The sequence below is a fragment of the Heterocephalus glaber genome, unplaced genomic scaffold (assembly GCF_053883595.1).
Source record: "Heterocephalus glaber isolate CG9 unplaced genomic scaffold, H.glaber_assembly_v1.0 deba00001497, whole genome shotgun sequence".
Lineage (NCBI taxonomy): Eukaryota > Metazoa > Chordata > Mammalia > Rodentia > Bathyergidae > Heterocephalus > Heterocephalus glaber.
This window is the reverse complement of record NW_028258320.1, coordinates 57,815,936-57,835,785: the sequence shown is the minus strand read 5'-3', so window position 1 is coordinate 57,835,785 and position 19,850 is coordinate 57,815,936. Positions and strand designations below refer to the sequence as shown.

Genomic DNA, 19,850 nt, shown 5'->3' with positions numbered 1-19,850 from the left:
CCTTGGCAGTATGATTGACGAAACAGTATTTTACTATTACACTGTATAATTTTTTAGCTACTAACAGGGATATTTCTAATAATCCTTCATATGTCTGTTGGCCATTTGTAAAAGTAAAGTCTTAAAAAAACCTTCTTGAGATACTATTTTTGTACTACAGTCACCTCTTTTAGAGTTCTTTTTTTTTTTTTTTTTTTTTTTTTGGTACTGGAGATCAAACTTGGGTCCTTGTGCCTGCATAGCAGGTGGCAAAACCACTGAGCTAAATTCCTGGCCCACCTCTTTTAGAGTTCTAATTTAATGGTTTTGAATATATTTATGAGGTTGTACAAGAATCACCACAGCGCCAAATTTTAGAACATTCTTATTACTCGAATTAGATCCCTTGCGTTATTTCCAGGCATTTATGAACCCTATCCCCTGCTCTAGACAGTCATTAATCTATTTCTTTTATGTGTAGGGTTACCTTTTTAGGTCATTTCATATGAATGGGATCCTATGTGACTTTAACTTAGATCATGTTTTCAAAGTCCACCCATGGTACAGAAAGTATCAGTGCTTCCTTCCTTTTTCTTAGATGAGTGGTATAGATGTACTACATTTTGTTTATACATTCATCAGTTGAAGAATATTTGGGTTTCTACCTTTTTAGTACTAAGAATAATACCACTGTGAGTCATGTACAAGTTTTTGTTTGGATATATACTTTCGTTTTTTAAATACCTAGCACCTGGGAATTAGAGTTGGCTAGGTCACCTGGTAGCTATTTAACATTTTTTTTTTTCCCCCTGGTACCAGGGATGGAACTCAGGATCTTGCACTTGTAAGGCAGGCGCAGCACCACTGAGCTAAATTCCTGGCCCCTATTTAACATTTTGAGGAGATCCCAAACTGTGTTCCAAAGTTACTGCACCATTTTGCATTCCCACCATTGCAGTATGAGGGTTCCAATTTCTTTATAGCCTCACAACCCTGTTATTATTGCCATTTAAATTATAGCTCTATGTTAGTGATTTTGAAGTAAAAATAAAACATAATTTTGGGAGCGAGAATTTGTCCAGTATTGTATAACGGGTGTTGTCTAATATCCCAGTGCATTTCATGACCATTTAATGACCTTATGTCTCAGTACTGTCTTGGAATAGCATTGGATCATTTTGCTCTATATGTCTAAAGTATTTTACTTACAATTTTCCTAATAGCAAAATGTTTACTGAATTCATCCTAAATGTGCCTGTGGGTTTGCTGACCATTCAGAAGCTCTACTGCTTGATCGAAATTGTTCACAGTGACCTCTTCACCCAGCATGGTGAGTGGAACCTCAAGAATTATTAAATTGTTGCATTATTCATTGTCCACAGATAGAGTCCCTCTGAATTCTCTCCTTAACATAAGGAGTGGAGCTTGCACCTAATTAAAACAATTGCATTGCAAGACAAGGCAACTTATTCCTTACAAGAGAATAGTAATTGACATATAGTGTAGGTAATAGATCATTGAAAATGAAGGCAACAGCTCATAGTTTGTAATTTGGGTGCACACCAAAGCCCCTGTATAATCAGCAGACATTGTAGCCTTTACAATGTGTGATTGTCTATCTTGGGGAGGCAATCACTTTCATCCATTGAGATGATTGCAAAGAAAAAAATTAAAGTTTTCTTTAAATTCAGAAGTAATGGTTCTTAGTCTGAACTTTACTTTTCCTTGGTAAGGTTTCTTCAAACCCTGCTCAGAGTAATAAAAATTCTAATGATTCTTTAACTCCTTTATCCTGAGGAATACCTTATATAGTCTCTCATAATCTCCCTACCTTTTTGATTAATCCTTTTCTTTCTATTTGGCAGATTGAATTAATATTTTACATATGTCATGCATTTTTATTGAAAGTTTAAAACTGTTGCATAATTCCCCAACCTTTCTCATTTATTTGAGGCAAATATGGAGTCTGTTGAGTGACATCTGGACTGACTGGCTCAGAATTACTTTCTTCCATTTGTGCCCAGACATTTCACTGTTCCATTCATTTTCTTCAGTTCCGTACATGGTATTGTTTGTAGTTCCTCTGGCTTGGGAAGTCCTCATTAAATTACTCTGGGCTAGACTGAGAACTCTTTGTGTCTGATTAGTGCTTGCTACTTTCTGGGCTTCTGGGTGCTGTGTTTGTCTGCTGAGTTTAATCTTATTTCTTGACTTTATAAAGTGCACTGTACACTTGTTGATAAGGCTTGTGTTGAAAAGATATTAAGATCTCACATCTGAGTGAGAGGGTTCTTCTGAAGAAAAACTATCAAGCAAGAAGTGGGTGGCTTTCTACAGCCCCTCCCTGCAGACCTCTCTCTGGCCAGAAGCCCATTCCTTCTCCCATAAAAGAAAGCCAGCTCTACTCTCCCCATTGTCTCAGACTTGAAGAAAATGAATCTACCTTGAACCATCAATCCCAACTATCTATATTTCAGGCTTTCAGTGGAGGGCTGGGTCCCGAATTGTCCATTCTTCAGATGCCTTCCACCCAGGGACATCCTGAGGTGCAAGGAAAGTCTGCTAAGAAGGTCACATGTGAGACCTCTGCTTCTGTCGTTGCTCCCATATTGACTATACAGTGAAATCTTGGTTTTCAAACTCAGTTCATTCCAAATTCATGTGCAAACGCCAAAAAGTTTGAGAACTGAACATATTTTTCCCCTAAGAAATAATGGAAAACGAAATAATTAGTTCTGAGACCCCCCAAATTAGCACTTATAAATTCATTTTTCTAGGACTTTAACAAATAATGCAGTGATTTCTTTGTTTAACTCTGTCATGCTTCTCACAGTGTTTTGTAGCTTTACTGCTGGTCTCACTAACTTTATTTGGAGCCATGGTTATGATAGTTACAATTTTGCCAATAAAGTGCCAAAAAAAAGCCCCCAAAACAAAAACCTGTATAATGACGAATGTTTTAATGCAGTAACACAAGCACTGTGTGTTTTTTTGGATGAGAATGTGGCTTAGACTAAATCCTTACCCCTTTTTGTCCTTGGGCGAGGGACATGGGACTCACTAATGGCCAGTACAGGTTTTTTCAAGTCCGATTTTCAATTTGACTAGCCAGCAGAGTTACACACCGAGCAGATTTTTTTGGAAGATTGCTGTTTGAAGAGTGGAAAGTTCGGCTTTGGAGCCATTTGACAACTGAGGTTTCACTGTATTTTTGTAGTAAAGCATGTAAAATTCCCCAGAAGTTTAGGTTTGATCAGGTAGGTCACTGAAGTTCCATGTCTCTCTCATCCAGTGCCAAAGATGTACCTGTACATACAAACAAACACAGAGACCCATCCTGTCACCGCTGCTGCCATCATGGGTTCTTTTTACAGTTACATTAATTTTATCAAGGATAATCAGAGAAGAACCAGTTTGGTAATAAAATAAGCCTAGGTTTATTAGAAAATTGTATTTAAGAGTACTTGTTAGAGTGTTCTATTTTTATGACTTGGATTGTAAGTTCCTTGAAGAATCAAAACTGTGGATGAACCAGGTATTGTGGCACAATACCTCTAATCCCAGCTCTAGGGAGGCTGAAGCAGGAGAATTTCAAGTTCCAGGCCAAATGCATTGTTAGTTCAAGACTAGGCTGCATTACATAAGGAGACCCTGTTTCAGAAAACCAAAATCAAAACCAAAAACCACAAACAAATAAACAAATCTCCCAAACAAATGAAAAGTAAAACATTTTTGGCTGACCATATATATAAAACCACACAAGAAATTATCTTGATAAAACACAAAATCTTTGTTTGCTGGGCATTTTGTAAATTTTATTAAGAGCATTTCAGCACTTTAAGAAATGCTTATTACTTTAAAAAAGTGAATTAGATTCTGGTTTAGTATGAGTGCATTAATGTTTAATTTTCAGAAAATTGTATAAGTAAGTTTTAAAAATTATAGCTAAGTTATTCACACACACATTTCCCTTTATAAGATTCAGTGACTTGGCAGATTTGCTGAAGTCTTCAGTTTGGGTAGGTTGGCCTTCCTTCTTTCCTCTCTCCCTCTCTCCCTCTCTCCCTCTCTCCTCTCCCTCCTTCCACCCCTCCCTTCCATTTTGGAAAAATTCTGCCATTCTACTTTAGGAGATAATTTTTTTTTTAAATCATACATGATCCATTTTTTTCCCCCAAAATTCTTTTTTAAACTTTCCTTATCAAAAATATATGCTCATACATGAAACTCACCAATTCTTTTCTGCCTTATTTCTTAAATTTATATCTTAAAACATTTCATTAAGAAACTTTAAATTTAGATAAAATTATTATTTTTCTCAATAAAGAGGTATTTCTGACTTTTCATAGTTTTTTCATCAAAATACATCTTTTTTTGTATTACAAAATTATTTTGTAATTATAAAATTACATTAAATAGAATTTTTAATGGTTAATAGCTTTAGTATTTAGTGGATACCAAGGAAGGAAGTACTCTTAAATTGTGCTTTTCATCAGCAAATTAAGAAAATATATTTATTAATAGACCCCAAAGTGTAGTCTTTTAAAAATAAAATTTAAAAAGCCAAGAGAAATTAAATTTATATTTAGAAATAATTATCCCATATGTAATTACCTAATGTATTTATTTTTTTCCTAGATTAGTTGTGAAAACTGAGATAGAAGATAAGCATAGTCATCATTAGTTTATACCATTTCTTTTAAAGAAAAGCTCTGAAGGGTAACTCCTCTACTTGATACACAAGAAGCAATGGACATTGCATCGTAGTTTCATATGCATATCCTTAGGTCAAACTTAGGTCTTTATGATCTTAAACATCCAATAAAGACAAATATAAACCCTCTTATCCTTGAAATCCAGGCAAAAGTTACACTTATTTTTCCAAAAAAATGAAAAGTCAGAGTAATATAGTAATGTAAATTTATCACTGTATAAAAAGAGTTTAATACAACTTATAATAAAATGAAACAAGGTAAGGTCACCTGTTCGTATGACTAAACTTTTAAGCTTTTCAACTGTAGTCTAATGAATACTGTGGTCCGAATTTTTTAGCTAAAGCAGTTCCCATAGCAGCATGATTTTAAAAAGCTTCTGTTACCCCCTACCTTTTCAGTCTCTAATGAGTTTAGTAGTTAACTCTTAGATGTTTTCATTTTAGCTAGGATGGACTGAAATAAACTTCTAAGCAAACTGAAGTACAAAATTATTTTCATTAAAAGATTGAACAGATTCAGAATGGGAAAATGAAAGAAAATAGCGAAAAAGCCTTTTCCCTTTTAACCTTCTAATTGTACTTTGAGAATTATTTTAAAGCTGCTGATAAGAAATTCTTAAATTAGGCACAGAGATCAAACAAAAATATTAAGTTAGACAGAAGTGTAAGTAAATTTACCATAGAAAGGCCATAAGGTATTACCACGAGCTCAATTATCTTAAAAAGCACAGGAAAAATCCCTGCTAAACAAGGGCCACATAGCCACAGGCGCCCCCACCAAAGCTATTCCTAGGAATTTCTGGGACAGCTTACCTTAACAGGTTCAAATTAATTGTGCCCAGTGTTGCTGCCAGGACCCAAGGAGAGAAAAATTACCTTCACCTCAGTTCATCATTCAAAAAACAAATGGCACCTGCCAAGAGACCCTTTATGGGAATACTTAGCCAAAAGATTCTCTAAAGGAGGTTTGCCTTACTTCTTAAGGAAGGAATGCTTCCCAAATATCCCAGATGAAGTCAGCAGGGAGCCACTCTAAAAAGTGGGGCTCCGTGCTAGTGAAGACTGACCAGGGCAGAAAATGGCATGGTATGGAAATGGAGACTGCAAAAGCGCCTGTCCCAGAAGTTGTTGATTCTCTCTGAAGGATGGTGTTACTTTCTTTCCTTTTGTAGTTGCCAGGTATGTCAGTCAGCAAACCAACCAAACCAACAAAAAATGAGTGCAAATGGATTCTCCAAAGAATAATTTGTTTGGAAGGCAGGCAGAGCCTTGCAATAAGAACACATATACCATAGTAAGTGATGGGCATATTTTAAAGAAGTTGATGTAAGAGGAAGTTTCTAAAGGCAAAATATAGAGGATTACATCAGATACTTTAAACAATAATCATTGACCACAATGAGTAATAACAAAAGAGGCAACAATCCAGATTGAGCAGAGAGTTGCAGTGCAGATGTCCCTGTGGAAGTACTTTTGGTATAAGCTTGCTGTGACATCCTTGCATGCTTGTGCTTTTGGCAGAGTTTCTTGTGATAATTACTGCAGTCATGGCTAGGAGTACTTCCATTACAGCTTCTTTAGCCTTCATTTTATTTATTGATCGATCAGTTGATTGATTTGTTTGGCTTGACTCAGGCAACACCATTGTGATTCGGATGACTTTTCACAGCTCTTCCACACTCTTGATATGTGTCCATTATCAATGAGTAAGAACTGTCAGTAAATTGTCAGTGACTTGTGCTGATTTTATTGAGTGTGTTGAGGACATCTTTACACATATTTTAAAATTTCAGTTGCAAAACTCTGTTCTGTATGTTATTTGGTTCCCTTTGAAGAAAGACCTAAAACATGAAAGGCTTAATAGAAATATTTAAGATAGAAGTGTATTTCAAGGTGATTTTTCTTTTTTCCTCCATGGAAACATGCTCTTTCGATAGCTAGTGAAAAACCTTGAAAGGAATCTCATTACTTATTTTTGGTGATGATCTCAGCCTGGGTGTTTGGCCATCCTCTGTCTTCCTTTTTACTGTGTCACATTACTGTTGTTCTGTGAGTCTTTATTTTTGTTCTATGAGTTGTTTTTTTTTTTTAATCCAAAGCTGCCTCAAATCCTGCTTCAGAATTATGTTGCATGTAAATAAATACTTAGCTTGGTTTTATAAGGAGTTGCCAGGTGATATAATATTTTAAAATAATTCATCTATCTTTTTTAGTACAAAGTTAGGATTTTGATCTTAATAGCAAGTTGTACCCAACATAGTAAATGAGATTGTATGAAATCTAGGAATCCAAAATTGTCATAGGCTAAATGAGCTGAAATTAGACTGAAGCTTCATGTCTTACAAGCAGTTAAAGAATTTCCCAATCAGTAGCAGTTGTCTAAGCCATAATCAGCAGCCCAAATGTGCTTCTGAACACTCATTGGCTGCCTAGAAGCTTTTTAGAATACCTTGGCCAATATGAAAATTGTCCTCTTTATCATCTTTTGGTTTTAAGAGTCTTTCTGGAGAAGGTTAGCATAGACAGCCCTAATTTTTCTCATTTACAGTTGCTCTGCTTCAAAGCAGCCAAATACTGTCTTACCTCCTTGTCAGGAAAGATTTATCAGCCAAAATCTTCTGGTAGGTCTGTTCTTACAAAGATGCTATTACTTTTGCAAAACATTCTGTGCCACATTTGGTATAAATATTTAAATCCAAACCATTTATCTGATGAGAAATGATAGCTGTGATTTTCATGCTTTGTTCTGTTTCTCATTAATTTGTAAAAACTATAGTTGTCTTTGTCTTGTTTCCTGGTCTCAGTGGAATCAGTCAAATTAACTTTCTGTGTGTCAAGATTTGTAGAAATTTATAAGTAGGTTTAAGTGTGTGTGCCCCTGAATATTCTAGCCCTTCAGGAACATCCTCTAGGCTGTGGTCAGGATGCATCAGGTCCTTGGACTTTCCCCATAGGGGCTTTAGGCTAGAAGTGAGGCTCCCAGGACTCTGCCCCAGCATGTGTATTGCTTCACTCACAAAGAACCATGAGTTGTTTTGTTCCTTTCTTTCCATTGTCAACCAAGAGTAAAATCAACCTAGTCATGGGCAAAGAAAATTACATGTACTTAGGGTTAATTAGGATTGCTATCGGGGAAAACAGATTCAACCAGTCTTGAAAATGTTCTCTGAGTTTTATAGATTGGCAGCTGTATTTATAGATTTACACCCCAAGGAGGGTTGGAAATTACATCACTCATGAGTCAGGAATTGTGATAGATGCTGGCAAAAGTCATCCTGTCGTATAAGGAAGGAATTGGGTCTGTTTTCATTCTCTGGGCAGTTTGGAAGAAGGAGTCTGTTGTGGACAAGGTCAACAGGAGTTACACAAAGTTACAGGAAACTGAGAGTCGGCCCAGTTCACAGGTTAGCACACTAAAGGTTAGCCTGCATGGGATGGAGCTGTTAGGGTGGAATATCTGTAACCCAGTTCAAGGATTCACCTGCACATTGTTTCTGAGACCATATTTGACAAAGTGTCTGGAATGAATGCCACTCCATTCTGAATTTCTTCTTTGTCACCATGTCCCCCTGATACCAGAGCCATCCATAGCTACAGGAATCTCACTTGGATAGGAATGAGAAGTAGATATGTGTGCAAGAGGCTGGCAGTGAATTCTGACCTGGAATGGCCGCTCTGTAGAAAAGCCTTCCCTTGCCAGATCTGGGTCCTGGAGGACAAGGCTTGTTGTGCCCTGGCTGCTTCTAAGCTTGTCTTCACACTTGTCACTCTCTGAAGACATGGAAGTGGAAGATACGTCCAGCTGAGTTTGTTGGGTTATAACAGGAGACACTTTTTTTGGCACAGAGGATTTTGTTGGGCCCCAGCCTATGTGGAACTGGCTCAGAAGAGAACTCTTGAGTACTGTCACTGCCACCCTCTGCTCAAAGAAGAGTCCAGCCGTCCTCTCCTTTCTATTCTCTCTTGCCCTCAAGGATTACATGGTGTCTGCTCACATTACAGAGGGTGGATTTGCTTTACTCACTCCCCCCATTGAAGTGCTAAGCTTTTCTGGAAATACCCTGACAGACTCACCAGTAATGCCAGCTAACTGGCATCTTGTGACCCAGCCATTTAACACATATAATTAACCATCACCAGGAGCTTTCTCTGAGAAGCACTCAAACTGTCCTGCCTGGTGCTTCTCATGGAACTGCTACACCACTGCCATGTGAAATCATGGTGCTTCCTTCCTTGTGACCTCATTGTCATTTGTGCCTCTTCCCTAGAAGGAGAGCTCCTGATTAAGGCCATGTTTATCTTGGATTTGCTGTTACCAGGACCTATAGCTGCCGCTGGACTCCTGTACTCCTTCAGTGCATATATGTTAAAGGAAGGAGATGTACATGGACATTGCAAATCCCAGGCAGTAAGCGGAAGATGACACATGACAGCTACATGTATGTGTAGTTCACTTGCTCTAAGGGAGATGAAGTTTTGGGCTCAGTTGGGGAAGCTACTTTTGGATCTGAATGGCTTGATCATGGGGAAGCAGGATATCCTTGAGGAGGAGTAACATATGGAGGGAAGGGAGATGAGAACTCTGGAGAGACCTAAGGTAGAGGGTCATCTCTGAGCAGTCTTATGAAATCTGAATGGTCTTCACTATGCTTCTGACATACTGATTACCCAGGATTGTCGAACTCTGATGGGAGGGGGGCAGTTCAGTCTAACACTGCATTCAAGAGATCTTTTTGTCAAAATTACAGAAAACTTCTCATAAACAGAAAAGTGGATAGAAGGCTGAAATGCACACTTATATACCCATCACCCAATTTCAAGATTTATGAACTTATATCTATTTTCTCCTCCCTCATACTTTGTAAGCAAATCCTAGCCGTCAGAGCATTTAATTAGGGTTGTAATACACAGGGAATGACACTGTTCCTCAGTGAGAGGATGGGCCTTGGGGCTGGTGTCCATGCTGGTGTCCTGCAACCCCCTTGGACATCCCATTTCTGCTGTTGTGCTAAGGTGAAGGGCCTTTGACTCATTAGCATGCTGTGCATGAAAGCCAATGAATGGGCAGTAATGGCTTCCGAGCCTGCTCTCAGAATGTGACTTGACTACTTGAAAGCTGGCTAAATAGATTATGTGCTGTAGAAAAAGATAACTCTTGCATATAATCTGTGGTGGGGAGTGAGCAGATTTCTAAAGCAAGATACAAAGAGAAGGAAAGGTCGACACTTCATAATTTGTGCATTTGTTGCTTTTTTTCCCATGTGATTATATTGTTGCCCACATATCTGACAAAAGCTGTGAAAATTAAAGCTTAAATCCTATTATAAGAAATGAAAAGTTTCAGTGTAATTAAATTAAGCACAGGAACACTGAAGTTTAGGATTCATGCACATAAAAATGTTTTACATTAATGTTATAGAAATTGGACTAAAAATGAGTCAACCTAAACTAGCATTAACGTTTAAGTTAGTTCACTGCATTGGCTATACTTGCAGGAAGGCTTTGAGTAAAGGTGAGAGACCTGGTGGAATTTATTCTCTTATCTACATGAGCTCCTTTCCTCTGGTGCTCTAAAACTGAGAACTTTGGGAGGTTTATTCCAGTTAACATTGGTTTTTCAAGATAGAGTCTTTCAATATTCCCATATTGACAGTGACCTGAGCAATTGATAGATTTTATTTCAGAGATTACTATCTCCGTTTCATTATCTCCTGTATTCATTTTTATGGGAGAATATAGGACTTTATAAGTGAAAATTTGAAGGTTTAAAGAGTAAAATTTAACGGCAAGACTCTCTGTTGGTCTTGGCAGTAGTTGAACATTCCTTGGATTACTTTTTTGTAAGTTTCCTTTTCCTTTTTATAGCCCTTTGGTTTGTTTGTTCATTTTTGTTGTTGCTTTTATTTTTCCTTGTTGTTGGAACCTAGCAGTGAGCAGCAATGGAAAACGTGCTATTTCCTCAAATCTTGGCATCTTCTTCACTGTGACAAATAGGCTCCTTTTAGATGGTGTTCATTGGTTAGTCTTTTTGCACTTTCATTAATTTTCCATTTTTGAGCAATACAGAAATTCTTAAAAATTCTTTCAGTTTTTCTTTTTAAGGTGAATGGTTCTTGTAGTTTGCAAGCAGAGTCAAGCTTTCCATGTTAATGGTGGGAACATTAGTTAAAGCAACCTTACGGAGTCTGAGAGCAAAGTCATAGATACTTACTGGGACTTGCTCTTAAGAAGTCAGATTCCTTTTTACATAATGACTGTTATCTCCAAAAACTGCCCTGTTCATCAATTTTCTTTACTTTAAGTCATAGACAAGAAAAGCTGACTATTTAATACAGAAAATATTTAATATTATATTTTATAGTAAAATATATCATAATCTTTTTGACAGACCAGTATCCAACTGTATCTCCATTAACAAATTAAAAATAATATCTCGAGCTTCTCTACTGTGGGAAATAGATCTTTTTAAAAATTCCATTAAGTTTATTGGTACATTGTAGGTGTACATTAGGATCACATTCATCATTGGGAATTTGTATGTGTACGTGATGTAACTTGCTTCTTGTTTTTTCCCCATTCCCCTTCCTTCCCTTCCACCCCCCCTCCAATTTACAAAAGCTTTGTTTCCTTTTTTTCCTTCTTATATTTTTTCCTTCCCTTCTTTCCTTCTCCCTACCCCTCCCTACTTCCCCTTCCCTTTTGGACTTTTTCTTCGTATCTTACATTATCTATTATACATTTTGGTCCTCATTTATTCTTGCAGTTTCTCATACCAGAGAAACTATTTGATATTTACACACGTGTGTCCTATTTATTTCACTTAAGAGTATGGCCTCTGTGTGCATCCATTTAGCTATAAATGCCTCTGGTTTATCATTCTTTGTGGCTGTGTAGTGCTCCATTTGGAAATAGATCTTAAACCCAGAGCTGCTTTGAAGTAGTTTCTTTTTAACTTGATGGATATTTCTCATAGAGAAAAATTGGGGTTGGGCCTAATATTGCCACAATCACTTAATGTACCACTCATAGCATTCTGGAATACTTTAGGTAGCTGTGCTGATGACTTCTAATGAATCTGCTAGCTGTGAACTCAGAAGAGTGATAACTTTAAATAATGGTAGAATATAAACATCGTTTTCTCTTCTCTTTTTTCATGCCTTCAGAAAACTTTTATTCTGTATCTATAACATGGTTATATTCCATTTATCATTCTTTTATTTATTTCTTTTATTTATAGAGTTTATCACTGTATATTATGGTATACTTTCATTATGTTTTTAAAAAGACCATTTGTTCAAACAGAGCAGGATCTTAGAAATGCCTTACTGGATCTAGGAGAGTGAGCTCAATTTCAGTTTCTTCTCAATTTCAGTTCAATCCCATTATAATTTATTGATCACCTACCATGTGCTCAGGACTGTTGGTAGCAAGTTTGTTTCCTCTGAGAGCCTTCAGAGTCATCAACTTAAATATGTAGAATTGGAAGAGTAATTATTTCAAGTTACAAATAAGGATATCAGAGTTAAAGAAACTTGGTCTATGGGCAAACTATCAGGCAGGGAGCTGTCCATACTCTGCTGCTGATTAAGGAGTTGGCTTGTTACACAAGTACATTATCCACTCTTCTTTTTTTTTTCTTTCTTAAATTCTTTTATTGGTACATTTTAGGAATACAACACAATTACATTTCTCATTGGGAACTTGTACCTTTACATGATGCATCTTGGTTCTTATTTTTTCCCCATTCCTAGCCCTCCCTACACCCCCTCCACCCTTCCCTATTTACAAAGACTTTATTTCCATTTTTTCCATTTTTTCCATTTCTCATCATTTTTCCTTTCCCTTCTTTCCTTTCCCCTGCCCCTCCCACTACCCTTACCCGTTTGGACCTTTTCTTCCTATTTTGCATTATGGATTATTCATTCTAATCATTAGTACATTTTAGGTATACAATATAATGACATCTTTGGAAATTTGCACCTTTACATAGTCTCTCTTGGTTCTTATTTTTCACCCTTGCCCAGCCCTCCCTTCAACCTCTCCATTCCTCCCTATTTACAAAGATTTTGTTCCTGTTTTTCCATTTTCTCATATAAATTCCATTGCCTTCTTTCCTTTCCCCTAGCCCTCCCACTTCCTTCCCCTTTGCCCCTTTTCTTCCTATTTCACATTACCTATTACACATTTTAATCCTTATTTACACTTTCAGTTTCTCACACCAGAGAAACTATTCAGTATTTATACATGTGTGTCCTATTTATTTCACTTCAGAGTATCACCTCAATGTGCATCCACTTAGCTATAAATGTCTCTAATTTCTCATTTTTTATGGCTGAGTAGTACTCCATTTTAATTTTAAAAAACCTCACATTTTCTTTATCCAGTCTCCAGTTGATGGGCATTTGGGCTGTTTCCAAGTTTTAGCTATCACAAACTGTGCTGCTATGAACATGGGTGCACATATATCACTGTGGTATGATTCTTTTAATTCTTTGGGGAAGATCCCCAGCAGTGGAATAGTGGGGTCAAATGGGACTTCCAGTCCTAGTTCTTTGAGGTATCTCCATACTGATTTCCACAGTGGTTGCACCAGTCTACACTCTCACCAGCAGTGGAGCAGGGTTCCTCTTTCCCCACAGCCCTGCCAGCATTTGTTATTGGTTGATTTCATGATAGCAGCCATTCTTTCTGGAGTGAAGTGGAATCTCAGCGAGCATTGTTTTCATTTGCATCTCTCGAATGACCAGTGATGTTGAACATTTTTTCATGTGTTTATTTGCTATTTCTACTTCTTTGTCTGAGAAATGTCTGTTCATTTCAGATCTCCATTTTTGGATTGGATCTTTAAATTTGGGAGGTCTGATCTTTTTAAGTTCTTTATAGATTCAAGATAGTAGGCCTTTGTCTGAGGAAAAGCAGGTGAAGATTTTTTCCCACATTGTGGGTTGTCTCTTCACACTGCTGGTGGTTTCTCTTGCAGTGCAGAAGCTTTTTAATAAGAAGAGATCCAACTTGTTGACTGTTTGTGCTAGTTCACGGGCAACTGAGGTTTTGTTCATAAAATCTTTTCCTACACCAATGTCTTCAAGGGTTCTACCTAACCTCTGTTCCAACTGGTTCAGAGTTTCTATTTTAATATTTAGATCTTTAATCCATTTTGATTTTAGTTTAGTGCATGGTGAGAGATATAGGTCTAGTTTTAATCTTTGGCAAGTTGAAGCCCAATTTTTCCAGCACCTTTTATTAAAGAGGCTATCTTTCCTCCAGTGAGGGTGTTTGGTTCCTTTATCGAAGATGAGATGGCTGAGTGTGTCTGGCATTGTTTCTGCATCTTCTAATCTGTTCCACTGGTCCTCAGGTCTGTTTCTTTGCCAGTACCATGCTGTTTATATCACAGTAGCTTTGTAGTAGAGTTTCAGGTTGGGGATTGTGATACCCCCTGCCACGTCTCTGTTACCTAGAATTGCTTTTGCTATTCTGGGTCTCTTCTTGTTCCATATGAATTTTTCCATTGTTTTCTCAAGGTCCATGAAGTATGCTGCTGGGATCTCAAATGGAATTGCATTAAATCTATATAGCAGTTTTGGAAGTATGGCCATTTTCACTATATTAATCCTTCCTACCCAGGAGCAGGGTATGTCTGTCCATTTTCTGATATCTTCAATCTCTTTTCAGAGTGCTATAGTTTTCAGAGAAGAGGTCTTTGATTTCTTTTGTTAGGTTGATTCCTATGTATTTCAGTTTTTTGGATGCTCTTGTGAAAGGAATTGTTTGCCCTGTTTCTCTCTCAGTGAGTCTGTCATTGGTGTAGAGGAAAGCTATTGATTTTTGTGTGTTGACCTTGTTACCAGCTAATTGACTGAATTTGGTTATTAAGACTAGAAGACTTTTGGGGAAGTTCTTGGGGTCTTCTGTATACGGTATCATGTCATCTGCAAATAATGACAATTTGACTTCTTCATTTCCTATCTTTATTCCTTTTATTTCTTTCTCTTGTCTAATTGCTGTGGTTAATGTTTCCAAAACTATATTGAACAAGAGTGGTGATGGTGGAGATCCTTGTCTTGTTCCTGATTTTAGTGTGAAGGATTTCAGTTTTTGACCATTTAGTATGCTATTAGCTGTTGGTTTTTCATAGATGGCTTTTATCAGTTTGAGGTAGAGACCATCTGTTCCAATTTTTTGTAGGGTTTTTATCCTAAATGCATGTTGGATTTTGTCAAATGCTTTTTCTGCATCTATGGAGATAATCATATGGTTTTTGTCCTTGGCTCTATTGATATAGTGTATTACATTGATTGATTTTTGTATATTGAACCATCCCTGCATCCCTGGGATGATTCCCACTTGTTCAGGGTGTATGATCTTCTTGATGATCTTCTGCATTCTCTTTGCTATTATCTTATTAAGTGTTTTTGCATCTATGCTCTTTAGTGAGATTGGCCTATAGTTCTCCTTTTCATTTGGGTCTTTCTCTGCTTTGGGGATCAAGATGATGCTTGCTTCCAGGAATGAATTTGGGAGTATTGCTTCCCTTTCAATTTCATTGAAGAGTTTAAACAGTAGTGGCAGTATTTCCTCTCCAAATGCCTTGTTGATTTCAACAGTGAAGCCATCAGGGCCTGGGCTTTTCTTAGTTGTTAAGTTTTTAATTATGTTTTCAATTTCATTGGTTGATATTGGGTTGTTTAGAATTTTTAGGTCTTCTTCATTCAACTTTGGTAATTCATATGTATCTAGGAATCTGTCCATTTCTTCTCTGTTTTCCATCTTATTGGCATATAGGTTCTGGAAGTAGGTATTGATCATCCTCTGGATTTCTGCTGGGTCTGTTGTAATTTCACCCTTTTTGTTCCTAATTGCATGGATTTAGACCTTTTCTTTTTTTTTTCTGATAAGGTTGGCTAAGGGTTTGTCAATTTTGTTGATCCTTTTGAAGAACCGACTCTTGGCTTCATTAATTTTTTGTATCGTTCTCTTAGTCTCCATTGCATTGATTTCTCCTCTGATCTTTATAATTTCCTCCCTTGTATGAGCTTTGGATTTGTCCTGGTCTTCTTTTTCTAGAAGCTTGAGGTTCAGCATCAGGTTGTTTAATTAGGCTCATTCTGTTTTCCTAATATGCATATTCACTGCTATGAGTTTCCCTCATAAGACTGCTTTCATTGTGTCTCATAGATTCCAGTATGTTGTATTGTCATTGTCATTTAATTGAAGGAACTGTCTGATTTCTTCTTTAATTTCCTCTGTGACCCATTGGTTATTTAGAAGTGTGTTGTTCAATTTCCACGTGTGTATGAAATTTTTTGAGTTTCTTTTGCTATGGATCTCCAATTTCATTGCACTGTGGTCTGATAATATACAGTGGATAACTTCAATTCCTTTGCACTTACTTAAACATGTTCTATGTATGAGTATGTGGTCTGTTTTTGAGAATGAGCCATGTGCCGCTGAGAAGAATGTGTATTCTGATTTTGTGGGGTGGAAGACTCTGTAAACATCTGTTAAGTTCATTTGTTGAAGATTTTTATTGAGTTCTAGTATTTCATTACTTATTTTTTGTCTAGTTGATCTATCTATTTGTGACAGTGGGGTGTTGAGGTCCCCCACTACAATTGTATTAGTGCATATAAGACTTTTCATGTCTGTTAGTATTTGTTTTATATAGTTAGGTGCACTAGTGTTTGGTGCATAGATATTTATGGTTGTCATCTCTTCCTCTTGGATTCTTCCCTTTACAAGGATGGAGTGTCCTTCTTCGTCTCTCTTAATCAGTGTTGGTTTGAAATCTACTTGATCTGCAAAGAGCGTAGCTACTCCTGCTTTTTTTCCAGGTTCCCGTTGCATGGAGTATTGTTTTCCACCCTTTAACTTTCAGTCTGTGAGTTTCCTTTTGAATTAAGTGTATTTCTTGTATGCAGCATATTGTTGGATTTTGCTTCTTAACCCTTTCTGCCTATTTCTTTTGATTGGTGAATTGAGACCATTAACGTTGATGGTTATTACTGAAACATATTGACTTATCATTGCCATGACTTTTTCTTTTTGTTGAGTTCTCCCCCTTTTCATTTAATTTCTTGTCATGCCAGATGGGTTCATTCTGCTTTGCTTCCTGGGGTTGTGATCCTCAATGTCTGTTCCTAGGATATTGTGTAAAATTCTTTGGAGTGTTGGTTTGGTATTCACGAAGTTTCTAAGGTGCTGTTTGTCATGAAAGTATCTTACTTCTCTACCCATTTTGAAACATAGTTTTCCAGGGTACATCCATCTGGGTTGGAGGCTGTTTTCTTTCAGGGCTTGGATTATGTCACTCTAAGCTCTTCTTTCCTTGAGGGTTTGTGTTGAGAAGCCTGCTGTGATGCTGATGGGCTTTCCTTTGTATGTGATTTGTTTCTTTTCTCTAACTGCTTGTAGAACTTTGTTCTTCTGTTATGTTTCTGGATTCTTAACAGTTATATGCCTGTGTGTAGATTTTTTTTGATCAAGTCTATTTGGAGTCCTATATGCCTCACTTATCTGTATGTCAAGTTCTTTTCTCCTGCCTGGAAGTTTTCTTCCATTACTTCAGTGAAGACTTTTTTTATGTCATCTGCACTCTCTCCTGTTTCTTCATTGACTCCAGTCAGTCTTATGTTATTCTCCTTTGCATCATCTAGCAGCTGCTGGATTGATTTCTCGTGTTCCCTTGTAATTTTGAAGCAATTTTTCTTTTCCTGGTCATTAATTGCTATCTTATCTTCTGTGTCTGAAATTCTGTCCTCACATTGGCTCATTCTGCTGTGTAGACTTTCAGTGGAGTTTTTCATCTCCTGAAAATCTATTTGCATCTATTTTATGGATTCCATTTGTTTACTATATTGTGATTCCATCATGTTCCTCAGCTCCTCTCTAGATTTATTAATCATGTCTTGCACTAGGAGCACAATTTCTCCTGTTATCTGAGAAATTATTTCTGATTTCATTTTTTCCAGATCCCCTTTTGTTGCCAGTTCAGTGGATCCAGGTGGTTGCGTATCAGAGTGTTCCATCTCATTTCCCTTTGGGGTTGCTGTAGGTGATCTGGAAGTCTGGTTTTGAGACTTATGTACGTGTTTTCTCATTTCGACTAGGGGGCCAGGGGGAGGTGCTGTAGACGCCAGCGTGGCTCACCTCCTCTGAGCTGGGAGAGGTTGGCCAAGGGCCAGCAGTGGCGGTAGGGATGGTGGCCCGAAAACCCCTTCCTCTGGCCTGGGAACGACAGGATGTTTGGTGGCCCGGAAGCCCCTTCCTCTGGACCAGGAGCAGTAGTACAGTGGCTCAGAAGTCCCTACCTCTAGGTCGGGAGTGGGGGGACGGAAGGCAGCCCAAAAGCCCTTTCCTCTGGGCTGGAGCCCCGGGAGGGATGGTGGCCGGGCAGCCCCTTCCTCTTATCCACTCTTCTTAAACTGTTTCATACTCACTGCATGATTAAAGCGTTCTAAGAACTGAATTTAGTTCATATGCTGTTTGAAAGAAGACAAAATACACATAAATGGATAAATAACACTTACATAAGTTAGATAAATATATAAATATCATGGAATTTTAATAATTTTTTTTCTTTCTGTGTGGGAACTCTACTCTGTGATCTAATTTGCACTGCTTGCAGTTCCTAGTCAGTCTAAATTTCATCATCCTCTCTTGACCCTCTGTTTTTGCGTAGTGAAGGGAGGCCTTCTTTCGCCATTGCTTGATTTTGAGTGCAAGACAGACGATCTAAAATTACTTTGACTGTTCCATATTTATTATTGCACATACTTGGCATTAGGAGAGCAAGTTCTTCACCCCTCTAGTCCATGCTTTCTTCTGGTACTTAGAGCTTAGCTATGTGTCTGCATGATATGTTTCCTGGGACAGTGGGACAAGCCCTAGGTGAGCTTGAGTCTTCAGTGTTTTGCTACATAACCTCCTTCTTCTGGTTCTGCATAAACCTCTCCCTGAGGTCACAGTCTTTCCCCAAGATGAGCTGGACTAGGCCCTGTTTTAGACAAAGAAATCTCATTGTTAGGGCAACCACGGTGTGTACATGTAGGATCATGGTGACCAAGATCTGTTTTCTTGGTTACTTTAATTCTCCTGGTTAAAAGAATTCATACTTCATCCATGGCCCTGTGTATTCTTTCTTTGTTTTCTCATCTTGTATGTGATGAGATTTTACTTATAGCCTGGCAGACCTTTAGAGTTCCTTCTGAACTTACCCAGTCCATCCATTTAAACAATTAATTTTCTTGCCTGACCAATCTTTGCCACACTCTTTTCCTTGTAGTTTACTTAAGTCTCCATTTTTTTCTTCCTTGATTAGTTGATTGAACCTAGGGCCTCATGAATGCTTGGAATACACCCGACCACTGTGCTATATCCCTAACCTTTTTTATTTTGAGATGGAATCTCACTAAAGTTGGCCAGGCTGGCCTTATTCTTGTGATTCTCCTGCCTTAGCCTCTTGAAAAGTTGGGATTACAGGCATTAAATACTGCATCTAGCTTTTTTCCCCTACTTCTTATGAATGGGTTTCTTTTATGATATTCCTCTATTTGTTCTTCTTTCACTTCTCCGGACACATTATGTGTTGCTGCAGTAGAAATGGAAATTTGACCCCTATTGTTACAATTCTCTAAACCAAAGAATACAGAATACCTGTTGTCCCACAGCTCTCCTTCTGAAAGGTAGCTCCTATTTTGGAAGGCCTCATGGCAGCATTCAGAAGACGTTATCTTATTGTTCCATAGTCTGAATGTTGCTGTGCCCTTCCTTCCATTCCCTGTTATCTTTTTTACTTACTTTGTCAGCCTCTCAATTACAATTCTGTGACATTGAGTTATCTCAAGGCTGAATTGCAGATTGCCACATTTCTGACCATTTCAGCATGTAGCCGAGTTTCACTGTTCTCTGATCAGAATACTTTAAAAGGTATGTGCTGGCTGGCTGTAGTAGAAATGCTATGCAGGGCATTTATGTTTATCATTTTACAGACTAGGAAACTAATGTTCAGAAAGGGAAAGATGTACTAAGAATGACTTGTTATTTCTTCTCAGCACTATTTTTTTTTCTTCTTTATTTGGCTTCTCAGCACTATTAACTTTCATGACTTGTTACATTAAAAGGATTCTTGGTAAAATTACTTTACATTTGACATGTA

At 37.6% G+C, this 19,850-nt stretch overlaps 1 protein-coding gene across 2 annotated transcripts in view; it reads left to right on the top strand.

Moving 5' to 3' along the window:
- Positions 1–19,850, top strand: part of Dock1 (dedicator of cytokinesis 1) — a 530,482-nt gene that overhangs the window by 185,831 nt on the left and 324,801 nt on the right. For both annotated transcript variants that reach the window (XM_004838739.4, XM_004838738.4), the window contains exon 25: positions 1,203–1,309. In XM_004838739.4, coding sequence (XP_004838796.2) covers positions 1,203–1,309 — 107 coding nt within the window. The remainder of the gene's footprint in view (positions 1–1,202; positions 1,310–19,850) is intronic.